The following is a 19,620-nucleotide window of genomic DNA, read 5'->3' on the forward strand; positions in this document are numbered from 1 at the left end:
TCGCGAGGCAACTTACCCGCCGCGACGCGGTTACCCAGGGAGCAGGCACCGCCATTGTGCCTGCTCCCTTGTGCCTGCTCCCCATCAATAGCGGCGCCGCCGCTATTGACACCACCACCACCTCCGTTGTTGCGGCAACCGAAGTCGTGCCGCAAGGAGCAAGGGACCAGATGTACGCCGACTGCTATGCCGAAAAGTTCCCGGCCACGTACCACGAGGTGCTTGGGCACTATAGGAAAGACCGCAAGATATATCCGGAACCCCACGTGCGTCTGGACAGGTCGCAGGCGGTTGACCTGAGGCGGCTGCAGACGGGTACTTTCACCAACCCCTACCACCTGCACCTCCTGTGGCCCGCGCTGCACCCATCGCCTGGCTGCCCGTGGTGCGAGCACGGACGGGCCGATATGGCCCATGTACTTTGGGAATGCGGAAGAAATGAAGATACACTACGAGGAAGGATGAGGACACCTGAAGGACCCTCTGAAGCGGGGCGCCTTGCTGAGCGATGGCGAACCGCCCTTCTCAGCGAGGCCCCCGAAGACCAGGAGTGGGCCGTCCAGCGGGCCAGGGCCGTCGCTGAGGACCTCGAAAGATGTTCCTCGAATGGCGGATCCCTGGCAGCCTAGCCCCGGGCACAATATCAACCGTTGGGCAAATAAAGTTTATTCAACTCAACTCAACTCTGAAAATCCCAGCTGACACCTTGAAAACACTCCTTGATCCATAAAACTAATGTCACGCTGGGCTGCAAACTTCGACAGAGGGACATGCAACGTGCTCCGCACTACTTGACAGTCTTAGTTGGACGTCCGCAGCAGCTCCGCAGATGCAGGCTGCTAGCAATTTCCAATGGCAGTCTGCGTCCGCAGAGCTTCTCTGGACACCCAGCTAAAGCTGTCTAATGACACAGCACAGAATTTACCACGTCCAGATCATAGCAACGCGCAGGGTCACCACGCTTTTGAGGGCGGCACTAGCGCACATCTGTCGGAGTCAAGGCGCTTACGCGACTTGTCACCATGGTTACAATGTCCCAAGACATTGACCTTCTTGGGGTACCAGAAAAGAAACAATCCACGCGAACCATGTTTCGATAGACTCGCGAATCGTCAAAAGCTCATGGTCTTAGCACTTTGCTCGTAACCGGGACATTTCGTTAGATTGGCGTAGGAGGTGAAAGCACTGCAACACACAGCACTGCACACGGTGCGATGGCAGAAAAACAGGTCGGTGAACAAACGTCTCTAACACAGTGCTTACATTAGGCACACGTACAGAAGGCAAACAGGCACAATGCAAGGCTTTGGGGAGCATGGACGTCACAGCATGATGCTGCGTAGCGTCACCGAGGCGTAGTCGCTGCTGACATCTCACTCGTTTAGGAACCTATCGTTGAACTCTCGCTGCACCGTTCCAAAAGCGGTGCTCGGAGACCTTTGACCTTTGATACCGATCACGGAGTACAGCCCCAGTGAACACTGAGAACCATTGCTTCCCGATGTAAAGCTCCAGTCTAGACTGTTACGCAGAGTCAAGGTTCTCATTTACCGGGCTCAGACATTAGCCCTAGGGCCGGTTCAGACCTTGAAGCCGGGCGTGAATTTATTAGTTCAGTATGGAACTCCTCACTACCCTCCCAAGCGTTAATCTTGCTCTCGAACTCGTGTTGTGCACCTGCATTATCTCGTCCCACAGCCTGTAGCACTGCTCGGCGATGCTGGCCGTTCCCAGGTGGGTGAACATGGCCGTAGACCTAACTGTGGGCGCCGTATCGTTCGGAAAGAGGTCGTAGTACTGGCGCAGTTGCACGTGACCCACGCCGGCCATCTTGGCCAGAATGCCGGTTGAGTAGACATCATCGATACAGAGGAAGCTCTCCTACCGCGACGAGTTGAACAGCATGGGAAGCGTGCGCACGGGCAGGATTAATCCCAGGCCGAAGCAGTAGGTCGGGTACGTGCGGGCCGCGTACTCCTGACGGGTGACGTACCACTTAGACCTGAGGTTTGCGCACCACGGGCGTCCGCTTCCAGGTGAGGCAGTGGACGCTGGTTTCCGCGGTGGGACCGGTGACGTTCTTGAGGTAGTCGGCGAGCAGGAACACGTTGACCAGAGCTTCATCGTAGATTTTGACCACGAATCGCACCGACTCGCGGCAGTTGTCGTTGACCCACTTAAGCCCGTAGACGAACTTGTAGGTCAGGTTGCGGTACGTGTTCACGAACGGAAACACAACCACGTCGCCTACGCTGCGGGCCTCCTCCTGGATGACGCGACGCACGATGAGGTGCTTGGACTGGCCCACTAAGAAGACCATGGCCGAGTTGAGCTGCTCGCTGACCATCGGGTCGCCCAGGGTGTCGCGAAGGAACTGCCGGTGGGAACTGTGCTTAGAGGTGGTGTGCACAAAGAAGAGCACGTCCAGCGAAGTCCTTGGCACAGAACCTGCACCTTCCGACCATCCAGCAACTGCGGCTGGTCGTAGTCGTCGACGGCACCTGCTGGCAGTTCAGCGAGAGGCGCATGGTGACCAGGAACACCATGCCCAGCACGGAAGTGGCCTTGGCGAAGAAGAAAGTATTGGCGAACATCTGGCTGCGGCGGATCGCTTGCCACGGCACGCCGGGCGTCGCCGACAGGCCGGCCGAGTCTGCAAAGAGTGAGGAAAGAGTTAGTTGCCGCGTTACTCGTAATTAAATAAGCAAATATCATCATACGCCATTCTTGAAACTCAAAATTTTTTCGAAGGAACGTGCACACTAGTTACCAATTTTGTTCGTTCGATTCTTGCATATACTTCCACATTGCCAAATATACGTGGCATGTGCAATCTTACTTTTCCCCAACCCCAAACAACGTTAAGGACTTAATTGCTTTATAGGGAAATTATCACCAAATTAATTATTACGAATGAGAAAAGCACATTTTTGTTTAAATCCTGGTGAGATTATGACAGCAGCACACCTGCGTGAGGGGCGAAGGACACCTCTATCCTGGTAAACTTTCTAGCGATAACTATTTTCTTATCGGCCTCAATTCAAAATTGAACATGTAACATGTCGAAGTAGGCGAGAACGTTGGTGGCGCGCCCTGAATGTTCGCGTCCATGCACGGAGTTCGATATGGGCAAGGTAGTTCTCCTCTGCGACGACACAACTGTCTGGACCAAATCGATGTCATTTTTCATTGAAGCTGACGGAAATAAGGCGATCGCATGCATCAACGGAGTCGACAAGGAAGACGAATATATTACGTAATCCCTTGGCGTTCGAGGTTCGCAAAATAGGTTCCCTTCAATAGCTTGAAACGATGCTTACTTAAACGTCGACGAATTGCGAGCGCAATATAAGGACCAGCATTTCGAAAGCCGTGCTGGTTGTGCGATCTCAGCTACCTCGACATAACGTTACCTTAGTGGTCGGCTTAAATATTGCCTAGCACACTAGCTTGAGGAAAAAGACATGCATGCGTGCCAATGTACATTAGGTTTCTTGTGCGCCTGCGATTGCTTACTCAATCAAAATGTCACTTTGTATGGCACACTGCGAAGACGATTTGCCTAGTTTCGTCTCTCTCTCGATATATATATATATATATATATATATATATATATATATATATATATATATATATATATATATATATATATATAACTGTGCCAATCAACATACACATGATTAAGATGCAAAACCAACTCTTACTTTACTAACGTTGCGGATGCCGGCCGTAACATTATTAAATTATGAGTTGTTTTTGTTTGTTGATCCTGTGTACCTTCAATTGCACATATACATTCGGATTCAGCGAGAACACAGTCACAATAAATCAAGACGAACTAGCCCAATTCATACGTTATGTTGAATACAAAAAAAAAATGCGCTAAGGAGACTTCTTCCACTACATGGCACTTATGTGTTTTTTTTTCCAAAGCAGTTGCAAGTAATATCGTGGCTTTGTAGAGCTATACAATACCATTGTTACCTATACCTATACTATACCTATACTATACCTATACCAATGCCTATACCATTGTTTTTTTTTTTTTTGGTGAGTATGTAAATAGTCTTGATATGCAAGGCAATAAAGAAAAAAAATATCGTGGCTTTGTGGTAGGACACCTGCTTGCCACGCATACGGCCCGGGTTCGATCCTCAATGGGACCGAAGATTTTTATTGTTTTTTTTTTTTTTTTTTGCGTCTTTCTCGATTTTTCAGTCACGGACTATTTTTCGCTCACAAACGACGCCGTCGCCGACGCCGACGGCGGAATTTCTGCGAAAGGAGGTCTCTAAGGCTATCGCAATAATAGTGTAACTTGCACTAGAGGTGCAATGATAAAGAGACAGCGGTACTGATGGGCAACTAGGTAGACCTGTCTCTTACTGTTTTGCGAAGTTCTGCAAATTTTCTCTTCTTTTACTTCCCTGTTTCTTTCCTTCTCTCCCTTCTCTGTTTTTGTCTATGTCCTTCTGTTTTTATGTCTTACTCCATTTCTTTCTCATTCTTTCAATCTTTATTTATCTATCTCCCATGTCTTTTTGTCTCTCTCTATATTTCTTGCTTCCTTTGTCTATCTATCTCTTTCTCTCGCTCTCTATCTATTTCTCTCGCTCTCTATTTATTTCTCTCTCTCTGCTTCTTTTTTCTTTCTGCCTTTCATCCTCTCTATACCTCTCTTTTTCTTTCTGTCTTTGCTATGCTTTTCTGTCTACCTTCCTCTTTTCCCTCCTCACTCTCACTCCCCTTTCCCACCGCCTTACTATACAATACTATACAAAGCTATGCTATGGTCAGCTAGCGTGTCTGGATAGCCGAGTGCTTAAGATGATCGTGGGTACGCGTGTTCGAATCTCGCCTCGCGAACAAATTTCTTCCCACAGACTCTTTCTCGTTCTCCATATTTATTTCTCTTTCTCTCTTTCTTTCTCTCTCTTTGTACTCGTTGTCTCATCCATTAGTGTTACTGTATCCCGCACCTGAGAAATCGGCGCACGCGTTTTGGGAGCGACGCAAAAGATGAAGGAAGAGGACGAAGTGAGCGCGTGTCGGTTCATGATGATGATAGTTTTCTTGTCGCGACAAACAGATCACGGCCTGTGTAAACAGCTCCGCATGCAAAACGTATCACGTCACGGAAATAAGCCAACGTCACTGGCAGGCACTGCGTTGGAAACCTGTACCAATGTCAATGTGTAGTATAATGTCGCCGCCTATACGCGGTGCGTAACTGTAATATTTAGATCGGCAGCAGCGTTCAGATCCAGCTCTTTAAAGCGAATGGCATTTACTAACAGCGGGGCTGTTTAAGCTTGGAGTATCGCCGTTTTCAGCTGTGCAAAACTCTGCGGGACTGCGCCACAGAAAACGGGAATGCGCTAAGCAGCTCCTAGCAGAACATAGCAATGCATAGTATAATATAGCAAGAGGTTGGGAAAGGGAAGTAAGGGTGAGTAGCAGTGATTCGAAGGTGAATTGGAAGGAAAGGAGGAAGGAAGAGGGTAAAGCTTTGCATAGCCTTGTATATTAAAGATTATGCCACAAGCGCATGCATCATCAGACAAAACGAAATTGCCTGAGATTGTCCAGGGTGCAAGCAAACACAATAAAATATTTGGCGCCCTTTCCACGCAGCACGTTGTTTCACCGAGAAATTCCTTCGTACAAGCCAGCACATTCAAATGCCTGGCGCGTTTTAATAATACCGTTGCAGTGTAGTCGAGTACCGGTTATCCTATGCGCTCTAGCGATGGTATCAGACACCCGACAACTTATGCCGTAATTCTATTCAGGTTCATAGGGGTACCTTTGATCTGGTAATACCAAAGATAAACCTCCTTGGGTAATACCGATAGAGTATTTGAAATGGCGAAAACAGTGCTGGGCAGCATCGAAGATACATGTATCGTAGATACTATCTTAGATACTTCTGGGGTATCTTGTATCTGTATCGCGATAGGTCTCGCAAGGCGAGTATCTGTATCTGTATTTCCGATACATTCAATAATGTATCGTGTATCTTAAGATACAAGATACTGCTGTAGAAACAACACCAAGCGAAACAATTAACGGTGGCTGAACTACGCTTCTCAAGCTAATACTGCTGCTACTAAACTACTTGAATAAAACTAACGACAGAGACATTCTTTTATATATCCGCCAGAGTTCTCCAGCGAGGGCAGGTGATGAGGTCAGCGCGTCACTATTGGTGGAGTACAGTCACGTGGTGGCGCTCGCGCGATCTCGACAAAAACAAGCCCGCGAACGTCTACGAGCAGTCGAACCTCACTATCTCGCAATTTCTTCTTTCTTTTTACTTGTGTCATTACTATGACACTTCCTCGTAAACACTGTACTGTTCTACGTACTCTAAGGCATACGAACTTCTCGCGAAAATTCTGATGCTCCTAAAGTGTCGTTATCGAAGTTTCCCTTGCGTGGTGCTTCTTTAAGATGTCTCAAGAATGCAATAATGGGATTTCTTTGCGTCTCGCGGCTTTCACACGACAGCGATTAAAAGGTCTCATGGATGTAAGCTTGACTTACATACGATAAGGTTGACTTATATGCAAATGAGATTCTAAAAACTGTCGCTCCACCGGTGCTGATGCTAGATGCCGTAGAACAAGCACTTACGTAGCGTAAGATATCTTGGCGTACTGTATTTTTCTTCTTCCTGCTCAATCATTCAAGCGGTTATTTTGATCATAATTTGATTGTCACCATGAGTGCTATTTTTCTGTCCTCCCTTTGCATCCCATCTAAAGAAAGCCTGCGAAACATGACCACGTGATTGCCCTCGTGCGTTGCCGTACTGCAGCGCTCTCAAACTCGCTTCGAGCGAAACAACCGGCGCGTGGACCATGGCGAAATAACCGGCCGCGGCTTCATCATCGGCTTCACAGTGCGTCAACATTTCTGACGACCGCACACGGCAAGGAAACGCCGTCGTCCTCGATATGCTGACAGTTCGCGCGCCGGTTATTATACTCGAAGCACGTTTCTGAGCGCTGAAGTAGGGTAGCGCACGAGCGGCGCAGTCACGTGGTTTTATTTGATATTTCTTGCGCTTTCCTTTAAAATCGGAAAAAAATCACCACGCAGCATGTACGTCGCCACCGAAAATTGGACCGGTCGTTTTGGAATGCCCTCTACTACGTGATGGCACCCACTTGGTCCTAAATGAATATTAAAAAATCATTCTTTGACCACAGTTAATCATTTTGACCTCAGTTAATCAGCCACTTAAGCGCAATATAAAATATATTATAAGGAGTGCCACATGACGGTAAACCATACTCCATTGTTTTCATTCAGTCGCGGTTAAAGGGACACTAAAGAGAAACAATGAATTGGTTTAGATTGATAAATTGTACTTTCAGAACTATAATGTCGTTAATTTCACCATCATAGGTGTATTAATAAAGGAGAAAATGAAGTTCAAACTTTAATTTTTTTAATTTCGCGCCATAACCTCCACGCGTGACGTCGCGGATTTCAAAGGGTACTTATCGTATTTTGGCGCCATTACCTCAAAAAAATTTCCTCAATCTTGGTATGTTAACTCTATGGCCCCCTCAGAGGACAGTGTACTTCATTTTTACCGTTCAGGAACTACGTAGGCCCTAGTAGGCGCTGTCATAACATTTGACGTCACGGCGAATGGTGTGGAAACTTCAAGGTGGCGTCGACACCCCCATTTTCTTTTGCGCGATTTCTCGCTTACTAAGCGTCTTCTCGCAGCAAGTGTGTTGTTTTTGGTATTGTGAAAGAGTAGTTTCCTAATACGAGAAAAATCGTTTTGCTCTTTGGTGTCCTTTCAACCACTTTTTTAGATATTTGATTCTATAGTTTCGTGGAACGACCTGTAAAAGTATTCACTGTGATTGATGCGAAAATGCCTTGCTTTTGACTAAGATATATTGGTTTTCTTTTTTGAGGTCACCGTAAAGTTTTTCACTGTTGCAAATCACGAGATAGTCGGAGCCATAAGAGACAATAGCAGTGATATCCTGCAACGCTTTGTGCCACTACAATATGCGTAATTCACGTACCTATACAATATGCCTGAGACAATTCTCGACGGCACTTGTTCTCTCGGAGAAGAAATTTCAAATGACTGCACGTTAGTCAATATGTTGCTAACAAACGCCTTACGCCAGCGGGTAAGTAGAATATAAAAATAATTGCAGTTTTAAGCGCTCAATGTAAACATGATGCGTCACGAAAAAATACGTTGTTGCTGCATTTCGGGTGATACGCCAGCACAGGGGCAGGCGCGGGTGCCAGAAGAAGGCGGGAGTAGCGAGGGCTGCTCGCCGAGTAGAGGACGTCACGCCGAGGTCGCATCGCGACGCGATCACCCTCCCCTCGCGGGGCTAGGATAGTCGTCCGCCGGATAAACAAATAAAGTCTTTAACTAACTTACGGACAAGGTAGCACTGCACAGCGGTATTTGCGCCATCGTGCGGAGGCTTCTTATTGACGTTCTTGTATTCCGATGGCAACCCGCTAGCTGGTCGGCAAGTAGAGAAGCGGCCCCCATTTATTACAAAGGTGTCAAACAAGAACCATTGACAGCGCAGCGTATAAAGAGCTCTCCTGTTAAGCTGAGTTGTTTTTGGAATGAAACTAATATATATTGAGCAGTAAGACAGAAATCTAGGGACACAAAGAGATATTTTCTCAAAATTAAACAAACTTGGTCGCTGTTAAGAAAATTCCGATTAAAGATTTTTGTTTATAAGCGTTTCCTGTTTCATTATATCGATATTATAAGAGCAAAATTTGCAAATGTATCGAAGTATCTTAAGATACAATTGGGAAGTATCGTATCGGATACAATTATTCCGGAAGTATCTTGTATCTGTATCTGAAATACTTCTTGCCTGAGTATCTTGTATCGTATCGCGATACAATTTCAAAGTATCTTTGCCCAGCCCTGCCGCGGAAATGTCTGAAGAGTTAGGGAGCATGAGAAAAATCCGTGATCGTTCGTTGTCTGTTAAACATATGGGATCCTTGGTATATCGGGATAGTACTTTGATGTAAGCGAGGCCTCGGTTGCCTGCTTGACATTTCTCGACATAAAATACGGCGCTTCATTACGAAAGTAGTATCTTGGCTTATATTAATAAAATAGGACAATCGAAGTTTTGATGCCTACACCAAAGAAATGTTAACGGAAACTTGTTACACTGCTGTGTCTAACACAGAACAGCCCAAATCCGGAATCGAAATGAGTGGCTCCAACTGCAGTACATCTGCTACGTTTCCTTCCCAATGGCAATTGATGCAGTTGCTAACGATGAGAAATGCTGTGAAAGCCGCATTTAGGGACACGTTCTTGCAGCCCTGTTATTGGCCGCGAGATCGACCTATAGGTGACAGCACCGTCGCCGCGTTAGTGTGGAGAGTAGAGCACTTCACGGGCACGGGCCGGCCCGAAAGCCCGGGCCCAGCCCGGCCCGCGGGCCGGGCCGGGCCGTCCGAAGCGTTTTTCGGCGGGCCAGGGCTGGGCTCGGGCGTGAAAGTGCGGGCCCGGGCCGGGCCCGGGCTTGAGGCTGCAGGCCGGGCCGGACTCGGTAAGTCGGGCCTTCGAGCACACGAGAACGTTACGCATTGCCTGGTCTAAGGTATACTGTGCCAAGCTGAAGTGACACGTGCAAAGAGCTGTCTCTTAGTAAAGCTTAGCAATAAAAAATTGGCCGCGTATCTGCGTGCTTCGCTGCAAATGTCACCTAAAGACGATAGAAGAGGCGCTGCGTGAGATATGGACGTCATTTGGCAATACGTCGGGAAACATGAGTGCTGTGTTGCGGGCTGGTAGTCCCGGCGCAGCAGCAGGCGAAGACCGGCGGTGACCAACGCGACCGGCGGGAACGCCAGCCAGCCCGAACACGCGGTTTGGCACGAAGCGCTGAAGCAGAAGAAACTTCCGCACTCAACGAGTACTCTCCACACACTCTTTTATTTACACGTCACCTGGCTAAAACAGGAATGCCGGAGCGGCGCCCCATGGCATTCGTACAGTGCAATACAGAAGCGAAACCGAAACACAACAATGAGTTCGTGCAGAGGGCACGGAGGAAGTCAAGTTTAACGCGCAGTCGCATTTTCAGCGCAGCTTAAGAAACTAGGGTCTTGAGAATTATATATGTATGCATTTTCTCTTAAAGGAACACACCACCTAATGCTTATCTAATGATGTTGCGCCTCAGATATGCGTAATGTTTGCTTTTTGGTCGACAATGTACACAAGTACGAACCTAGTCAGCCGTTAAAGATGGCTGGCCCTTGGGCAACTTGGGCAAGTGGTTCAACTTTGGCTGAGTGGCTGAATCGAGGGACGTGCCGACAAACAGAAAGACAGAAAGACAGACCAAAATTTCTCCGTTTAGGTATCCGAAGAAAGACTATCGTCTTTAAAATAGAAAAACAGTTGAAATGCTATTTTTTTAAGGGCGAAGCTCCTTAAGGCGGCACCCGTTCGTCCCTCGTAGTCGTAATAGTGCGTAACCAGTCGTAACGCTAGTACCAGATCTTGACCTCCAAGGTGGTGCCGGTGGAAGATATTTCCTGTGCGTTGTTGAACAATAAATAAGTCGCAGCATGCGCGTTAACTAAAAGCCGAATTCTTCTCTCTCTCATTCCCCATTAGCAGCCATTGGCATGTTCCAGTAGGAAACATTAGTAGAAGTAGAAGTGTAATTGTTAGCTAAAAGCCGACTTCTTCTGTCTGTCATTCCCATTAGCAGCCATTGTTTACCTCCAAGGTAGTGCCTGGTGAGATTTCTCCTGTGCGTGATTAAACAATAAAAATTTTGTTCAAAACGCCGTTGACTGATGAAATAAACCAACGTAAGACTCCAGATGTTTACCTAAAATCAAAACGAAAGAACGCCAGATGTTTCTAAAGCAAAACGAAAAGACGCCAGCTGCTTAACGACAGAGGCCAGATGTTTTCTAAAGCAATGGTTTTCTAAACAATGAAAATTCACAGCGTACATGTAAAATTAAAGTGAGCTGTAAATCGTCATAACTCATCGAACCTTTAGTAGAAACGCGCCCGATCTCACGTCGGTGATGATGTACTGGGTAGAATTCACGGAAGATTCACGGTTTACCGATGAACCTCCGCAGCTTCGCCCACTCACCATCATTCACTCCATGGATATGCTGTGATTTTTTTTCACCAGTATAGATACAGATTGGCGCTGTATATTTTCACTCACGTTTCGTCTGCTGGACCAGACTTTCTATATATATATATATATATATATATATATATATATATATATATATATATATATATATATATATATATATATATATATTTCGGTCTTTTATTCTAGGTTGACACATACGGTACATTTCATTTATATTCCTTGGTATTACGTGCCAAAATCACAATATGATTACGAGGCACGCCGTAGTGGCACCGTATTAATTTCGACCACCATGAGTTCTCTTACGTGCACCTATAGATAAGTATATATACGGGTGTTCTTGCATTTCGCCCCCATGGCCGCGGGAATCGCACCCGCGTCCTAAGACTTAACAGCGAAACAGATTAACCGCTGAGCTACCACCGCAGGCAAAGCAACATTTCGATGCATGTACACACCGGATTTTCCGTCCGATCGACCGCTACAAAGCGCACGGCATCATTAATAATCATCATCAACAACTAATATCGTTTAGCGGGCCCGGGTCGAGTCTGGTCATGAACAAGCGCTCCCTGGATTAGTTTAGTAATGAGCGCCCGGGCCCGGGCCGGGCCCGGGCTTGGTACGACGGGCCCGGGCCGGGCCTGCGCTTGGAACCACGGGTCCGGGCTGGGCTCGGGCTCCGGGCCGGGCCCGGGCCGTAAAATACGGCCCGTGAAGTGCTCTAGTGGAGAGACCGTCGGCGGCGCGTATACAAATACACACAGCGACGCTTCGTTGTTAGTGGTTTGAGCCGATTGTCGGCGAATAAAATGCGTTGGTTGCAGCTTACTGGTGTGGGATGCGGAGTCGGTGAAGGACGGATCCCAACATAAAACATAACTGTTTATGAGCGAAGTAGCGGCAGCGGGGCGAGCATACCGACGCTGCGCTCAGTCGGGTAGCGAAGCAATGATAACTTCCGAGCTTAGCAGCTCGGCTTTATAAGAGCCGTCGGTGACGTAAGCCTCCGGTGACGCTGCGGTGGCGCTGTCCCTTATCGGAGGCGTGGTGCAGCATACGGCCTTGTCACGCGGGGCTGGCTAATGACGAGGCGGTGCCTGCGCCGGTTTGTGCGCAGTGTGTCGCCACACTAGTAATATATACGCTCTTCATTGTTGAATCGATGCACGAAAACCATCGAACTTTACTATTACTAGTGAGAGAAGCGAAATCTGCCGATGAAAGGGATGCTTGCCCTGGAGATAGTCTGCGCTTATGCACTTTATGACGCTTTTGGTTGTTTTCTCTGTACGTGTTGGGCTTGCGGTCTGTGTTCTACGCACTGCTGTAGCACGACTGAACTACTTAAGTGTTTGCTTCTTGCTCATTTGTATACCAGCCAAGGGCGTAGCCAAAAAATTTCTTCGGGGGGGGGGGGGGGGGTTTCAACCATACTTTGTGTGTTCGTGCGTGCGTTTGTATGGTGCGTGTATATATACAAATGCAATATTGAAAAATTTCGGGGGGGGTGGGGGGAGGGGTTGAACCTCCCGGGCTACGCCCCTGATACCAGCCCATATTCCTCTGCAATGAGAACGAGCACTGCTTGCGCGAATACGCATTTTTTGAATTATTGTTCAGTTATCCACGAAATTCAGGCCAGTTGATAAGTTTAGCAAGGAGATCTATGTGATCGACAGCGCTATAGCGCCACGGAGACGATCAACGCGTACGCACTTATTCTTGATCTAGTAACAGAAGAAAAAGGTAAGAGTTCAGCTCAGAGCTTTCATCAATCGATTACATGCACGACAGCGATACAACAAAGGTCCGGTTATTTTATGGAATAAATGTCATTTTTAGATGCGAAGTATCTTATGGCGGAGTTCAATCCGGTGGTGGTGGTGGTGGTGGTGGTGTGCGGCGTGACCACCCTCACTGCGCATGCGCAGACCCTCCTCGCTCACCCTCTCCCCTCCGCCTCCCCACTTCCCCTCCCCCACTCCCCCTCCCCTCTCTCCACTTCCCCTCTCCCCTCCCCTTTTCCACTCTTCCTCTGAAACGCGGGCTAGACATGCCGAAATTCTCTCCTGCGCAACGCCGCGATGAGCACCAGCACATGCGCGTCCCCTCCCCCTCTCTCTCCTCTCCTACGCTGCCCCCCTCTCGCACGCCTGCCGACTGCGTTCCACGCTCGCCCTGTGAGAATTAACAGCCAGGCTAGAGGGAAGACAAGACGCGCGTAGCGTTCCTCTTCGCGTTCCACGACGCGAGGTCGGTAGCATGCCCAAAGAACGCCAACGGAACGCGATTGTGCAAGTGCTCCGGCTTCGCATCGCCTCATGGTCCCCTTTAGCGGGAAACGGTGTAATTCTTTAAAACAAATAATGTCCGCTGCCTTCCATCAATTTATAATAACTCCACACAAACGCTCAAGATAATGTAAAAAAAGGTGAGGTTTTGCGTGAAATTATACGACAGAAACGTAGGACACGCCGTCGGGAATAATTTTGAACATCTGGGTTCTTCAAAGCGTACCTAAATCTAAGCGCACGGGTGGTTCTGCGTGAATGTCGCCCCAAGCTGAAACTGCCCGCGGCAACTCCGTTTTATCACTGCCGTGTCATTCCATTGTCTATGTTTTTAGGAGACAGTTTGAGTACCAAAGCGTCAGACTTCACTTGATAGAAATATTTCGCTGTAGCGGGACCACGACCGTACAATAAAAGGACAGTTTAAGCACAACTACAGCCCATCGCATAACCGATGGACTACAGTGCCGCAGTTATACAGCTTACAACAACGCGAAAGTGCATGACCTAGAGCCTAGCTGCTGTTTACCAACGAGTCGCTAAAACGCTGCCTTCACACACTATTTAATGCTCCTGATGATTGGGACTATGCCAAGTGCACTTTAGGGTGTGCTTGAACCAGAAAGTGGCACCAACACTGAAATGATTCTGGCGAACGAACGGTACGACACCAATACACAGCCCTCTCGAAAGTCGCACTCACTGATCTTATTACAATGCACATGCAGCCGTGCAAGCCCATTTGCTTCAGTACACCATGTCAGGATACGTACGAGCAGTTCAACTCGCGCTAACACAACAGAACAAACCGCCCTTTGAGAACGTGCATGAGGTACGCGCACATGCAAACGTGACGTGGCTAGCAAACGACGCAGGGAGCAATCCACACTAGGCGCGCTTCAGCCAGTAGCCGCCAGGCGGCGACTCCGCTCGATCTCACGGCCAATAGGAGAGTACACGTAAGATATACTCTAAATCGTTTCCCATTTGAGTGACACGAGCAGCGACTGCCACTCTTTCCTATCTTCCAGGCCACTCAAGCGCCGGTGCGAGTTGTCTGAGAACGCTGGTAAAAGATATATATATATATATATATATATATATATATATATATATATATATATATATATATATATATGGGTGAAAAGAAGTACTCACGTACGAAATGTAGTTTTATTAACGTTTCGGCTGGTGGGCCAGCCTTCGTCTGACGAAAGCTGGCCCACCAGCCGAAACGTTAATAAAACTACATTTTGTACGTGAGTCCTTCTTTACACCCATCTATCGTACCGGACCCATCGATCTTCATACCTAATATATATATATATATATATATATATATATATATATATATATATATATATATATATATATATGGCATGGAATGAGTTAAGCTAAGGTGTATATGAAAGAGTAGACATTAAGGTAAGTCATAAGAAGTACGAAAAAATTCAGGAGCACTTTCTCAGTGGGAGGGCGGGCAAGCGAACCTTAGCGTGGGCAAGCCTGACACACTGCTTCTCTTTCTTTCTTTCTTTCTTTCTTTCTTTCTTTCTTTCTTTCTTTCTTTCTTTCTTTCTTTCTTTCTTTCTTTCTTTCTTTCTTTCTTTCTTTCTGTACGGGTAGCGGTCGTTCCCGGTACGCTGCCTTCGGGCGGAATCGGCGAGGCGTCTTTCAAGTTCTTTCCGGTGTTCGTCAGCATGTTGAACGGCCCAACGAAAGGACTATCGCGCGAACACAGAAACGGTTTGGAATTTCAATCTTCTCGAAGCCGCAATTTTCCTGAAGTGTACTATTCCTGATATCGACCTTACACGTTGTCCAGGAGATCGCTTTTTGTCCGCCAACACTAATATTACGATGAAGTGCCCACAGCTAGTGTAATGCTTCCCAAATGTTTTTAGGAGCTGGCTCGCCAGGTTCTTAAGCTGGGGTGAACTCCCGCGCTGTATGCGTATAACCTTAGTTCCAGAGGCGACCGCTACAGGCGCACCTCGCGCGAAAGAGAAGTCTTCTTCCTCTTGTCCTTCGAGCGCATTGACGATGATATTAACGCAGGCGAAACCACATATAGCATAGCCAACTGTAGCATGCAGCGCTCGCTCCACTCCGGCGCGTGCTCTAGTTTGAGAGGAGACCGCCAGAGGCGACAACTGCGCACTTCCTCTCTCTTTGGACAGTCGTCAGTCAGTGCGCTTCGATACTAATAACATGAACGGAGAAGACAAGGCGGCGGAGCGGAGGGCTCGCAAGGCAGCAGCAGCGTGGGCTCGCTGCCAAGACCCTGCGGTGAGGCTTCAACATGCTCCATTTGTGCTAGTTGGAGACTTGAACGTTGACATCATGGTGGACAACATATGATGTCGCGGTACGCTCTACTATGCATGTCTTACGATTTCAAACGACCCACCCTCATCAGAGGGACCTGTATCGGCATTGCCTTCGTCATTGCCTTCGAAACCTATAAATAATTGCCCATAAACATTGACTTCACAACCTATAATCCAAGAACCGTTGGCCACGTACTTCACGGACCACAAGATTGTAATACAAAGGACAACGAATCCCTTAAAGAACATTGTATAAGAATCTTTTATATATACTTCATCAATGCGTATATAATTGTAAAGTGTGTATATAGTTCATCAAAATTGAAAATAATAAAACATTGTATATATATGTATATATAACAACGTGCGTCACGTCTTCATATGATGGTAGAGGACTTGTACGGAACATTCGCGGGTTTTCCCGATCTTCTTCGAGCCAGCTCCTCAATCATCATTCACTTCGTGGATATGGCGTGTCTTTTTTTTTTTTTGAACGTATTCATATCCTTCAGTTCAGTTCACCTTGGGCAGGCATGGGCACATGGCCTAGTGTTCAAGGCCCTCACTTTCGGAGCGCGGCAACTCGGATTCAAGCCCCAGCCCCCATAAACAAAACTTATTTTCTTCTATTTATTATTTCTTTGGTAGCTGTGGGTGAGGAGGTTCCTTTGTGAGTTACGACGGTTTTTTGGAACACCACTAGCTACATAGGTCAGTCAATACAAGCTTCGCTTGAACGGTATAAAGAGCGCGTACATATACGAAGACCATCGCACAGGGCTCGTTATGCAAATGACGGATCAGTCTCCACAACGCGCTTTCTTCAACCTGGCTTCGGCAGCGCCTGAAACACGAAGTTCACCTGAGGAAGAAACCACATACAATGAGATTTCATAGCAGTTATACCTAGGGAGGAGGGTCTATCCCCTACTCACAGAAAATACACAGAGCCCAGGCAATGACACTTAGACTCTTACAGACGGGTTCGTACCCAAATCTGGATTTATTTCACGAAGTTTATCCGGGTACTTACACTAGCAGCTCGTGCGCCCGTTGCGAGGAGGTAGCTAATAGAGCACATGCTCTGGAGATGCCTTTCGTTACTGGGCAGTGATCAAGCCAACCAAGACAAGTGGTGCTCCGCCATCAGAAGGCCCAACAAAGGAAATCACCTTTGGGCCGTCCAGAGAGCCCACGATGCGGCTGTCAGGCTTAGCCTGCCCGTCCCAACGTGGGAGGAATCCATTGCGCGCTAGTCGCGTCTTTCAGGACTACTGATAATGTTTCACCAACCAACCAACCGACCAACCACTGCGGCGTCTGTCATGGCCTTAGTCGCACTGACACGTAAAACCCCATAAACGAAACATCCAAATGTACACACACTTTTAAATGTCACACTTCGCGTGCGCTCAGAAATACATCCTTTACTGCAATCTTTAAACATTGTGCACGTTCGGAAAGGGTTAATATACAACGTGGCGTATCTGCAAAGCCACGTCACAAAAGTACGCACGTGTGAAATCGAGCTACGTATAGGCGTGATGAGTGAAAAACGCAAGTTGCGATTGAAAGGAACCTATTATGAACTCTCACAATTTCTTGAAGAAGGTGTACAGCAGGGCACGAACAGGCCCATTTAAACAGCTGAAGCATAAAATGAAGACTTCCTAGCTCTGTCCACCGTTGTGCTAAACACAAAAACACTCGACGTCACAGGAATAAACGAACGTTGCTGCTGGCACTATCCAATACGTTGCAGGCCTGTACCCACGTCAATAAAGAGTATTGTCGCCGCCTGTAGACGGTGCATATTTTTAATATTTAGGCTGACAGCAAGGTTAATATCCCGTGCCCTAATACGCGAACGGCTATTACTTAGCTAATGTGAGCAGTTTCGCAAATATCACAACGCCACAAGCGCGTGCATTGTAAGACGAAACAGGACGCCTGAGTGTCCCGCGTACAAGCAAACACGTTCGGACGTCTGTTTCACAACTCTGAAGAGTCCTTGAATAACTACCGTTGTGCAAGGCAATGCGATGAAACGCTTGACACGTTTTCACAACACTGACTAAGCGTAGTCGAGTCGCCGTTATCTTATTTGCGTCAATAATTTTACCTGGCGCGAGTAAACTTAAGCCGCAGGCAATTGTTTTTCATGTTTTTAGGAAACCCTGTCATCTGGTGTCCACGTCAAGGTACTTGGAAGTGATGGAAATGCGAGGATAGTTTAGAAGCATGCGAGAAATCCGTGAACATTAGTTAGCAGTTAAACAGGCCAGGACAGATTTATTGCGACAGAGATTATATGGACACTCTCGGCAGATTTTTGCCGTCGCCGTCATGTCCCGGATATGTAGATATAAAAAAGACAAAAAAATAAAGCAAGAAGAAACAAATTCTGAAGTACCCGATAGGGGGGGGGGGATTCGAACCAGTGACCCCGCGCTCCCCAGCGAGCTGCATTAGACAACACAACCACACGCCATATATGCGCCGGTGTAATAACGGCGAGCTATTTATGTTCACCATTTACCGTGGGTGGTACGCAGATCTCGGATGAGTTTGAGCGTGTTTTCTATCACGCACCGCTCCTACATTTCCTTTCAACTTGAAAACTGCCCTTGAGCCGCGCACGGCGAAGTAGCCCCTTTCTGTACCCACCGTTGATGTGGAACGAAAAAAAACAAAGGCGGACCTTTCGTCAGACGCCCATGTGTGGCAGGAGACGCAGAGTGGTCACTCCGCGCACCGCTGTTTAAAGGGACACTAAAGGCAAATATTAAGTCGACGTTGATTGTTGAAATAGCGGTCCAGAAAGTTAAACAGCCAGCAGCGTGGCAAATTTTAAAGCGAAAGCGTTAGAGAGCTCGTGTCGCAGAAATTCCGCTGTCGGCGTCGGTGTCGGCGTCGCTACCGAGGCTTGTGAGCGAAACGCCCGTGAGCGAAAAATCGAGAAAGAAGCAAATAAAATATGCAATAAAAATCTTCGCTCCCATTGAGGATCGAACCCGGGCCGTTCGCGTGGCAAGCAGCTATCCTACCACAAAGCCACGATGTTTTTTTTCTTTATTGCGATATTGCTTGCAGTTGCTTCGGGAAAAAAACACTACATAAATACCATGTAGTGGAAGGAGTCTCCTTAACGCATTTTGCTCGGCAGGTGTCATGACGAAAACGAGCCCATTCGGCGATTTGTAGGCGCATTGTCGAGACCATCAAACTACGTCGAAAAAGGCCGGGATAGTGCAGCCATCGCCGTTAAAAACACACACGAACTTTCAAACAGCGCTAAAAATGGACAACTATGTCCATCTAGCGGAAAACATATCAAACCAACGCCGGCTTTCTAGAGAAGGCGTTGATCAAGCAAACAGCAAACGCTAGATAATGTGCTGCCATCTTTGAGGCATTGTGAGAAATATGTCTCGACTCTTCACAGCCTCCGAGATGGTGGGCGCGCGGCGTGTATCTCGGAGACCATGCGACTCTTGCACAGGGAAGTGCTTTAGATCGAAAACCTGTACCATTCGCGTGCGCGCGCGCGTGTGTGTGTAACAATGCACATTAATAAGTATGCACTTAGTGCTTGAAGTGCGCACTAGGGGCCGGATTTCGCTATCGCGTTCAACTCTTAAAGGCGAAGCTTAAGGGTCCCCCAATTTTTTCGTAACGCCGTCCACGACACATTTATATGTTCTTTGACACATACCACAAATAATCTTGGAACCGAAAGATGAAGGAAAATGTAAAAAAAAAACCTGTGCCAAACACCGTGCGACTGTACCACGCTGAGCTGGCAGCGGGAGTGTTTTGCCAACCACC

General features: G+C 47.5%; 1 protein-coding gene across 1 annotated transcript in view; it reads right to left on the minus strand.

The window, feature by feature from the left end:
- Positions 1-1,996: 1,996 nt before the first annotated feature.
- Positions 1,997-19,620, minus strand: part of LOC119406306 (beta-1,3-galactosyltransferase 1-like) — a 191,900-nt gene continuing 174,276 nt past the window's right edge. Inside the window, exon 2 of the mRNA XM_049420041.1 lies at positions 1,997-2,653. Coding sequence (XP_049275998.1) covers positions 1,997-2,347 — 351 coding nt within the window. The 5' untranslated portion in view covers positions 2,348-2,653. The remainder of the gene's footprint in view (positions 2,654-19,620) is intronic.

This window comes from Rhipicephalus sanguineus, chromosome 10 (assembly GCF_013339695.2).
Source record: "Rhipicephalus sanguineus isolate Rsan-2018 chromosome 10, BIME_Rsan_1.4, whole genome shotgun sequence".
In the NCBI taxonomy this organism is placed as follows: domain Eukaryota; kingdom Metazoa; phylum Arthropoda; class Arachnida; order Ixodida; family Ixodidae; genus Rhipicephalus; species Rhipicephalus sanguineus.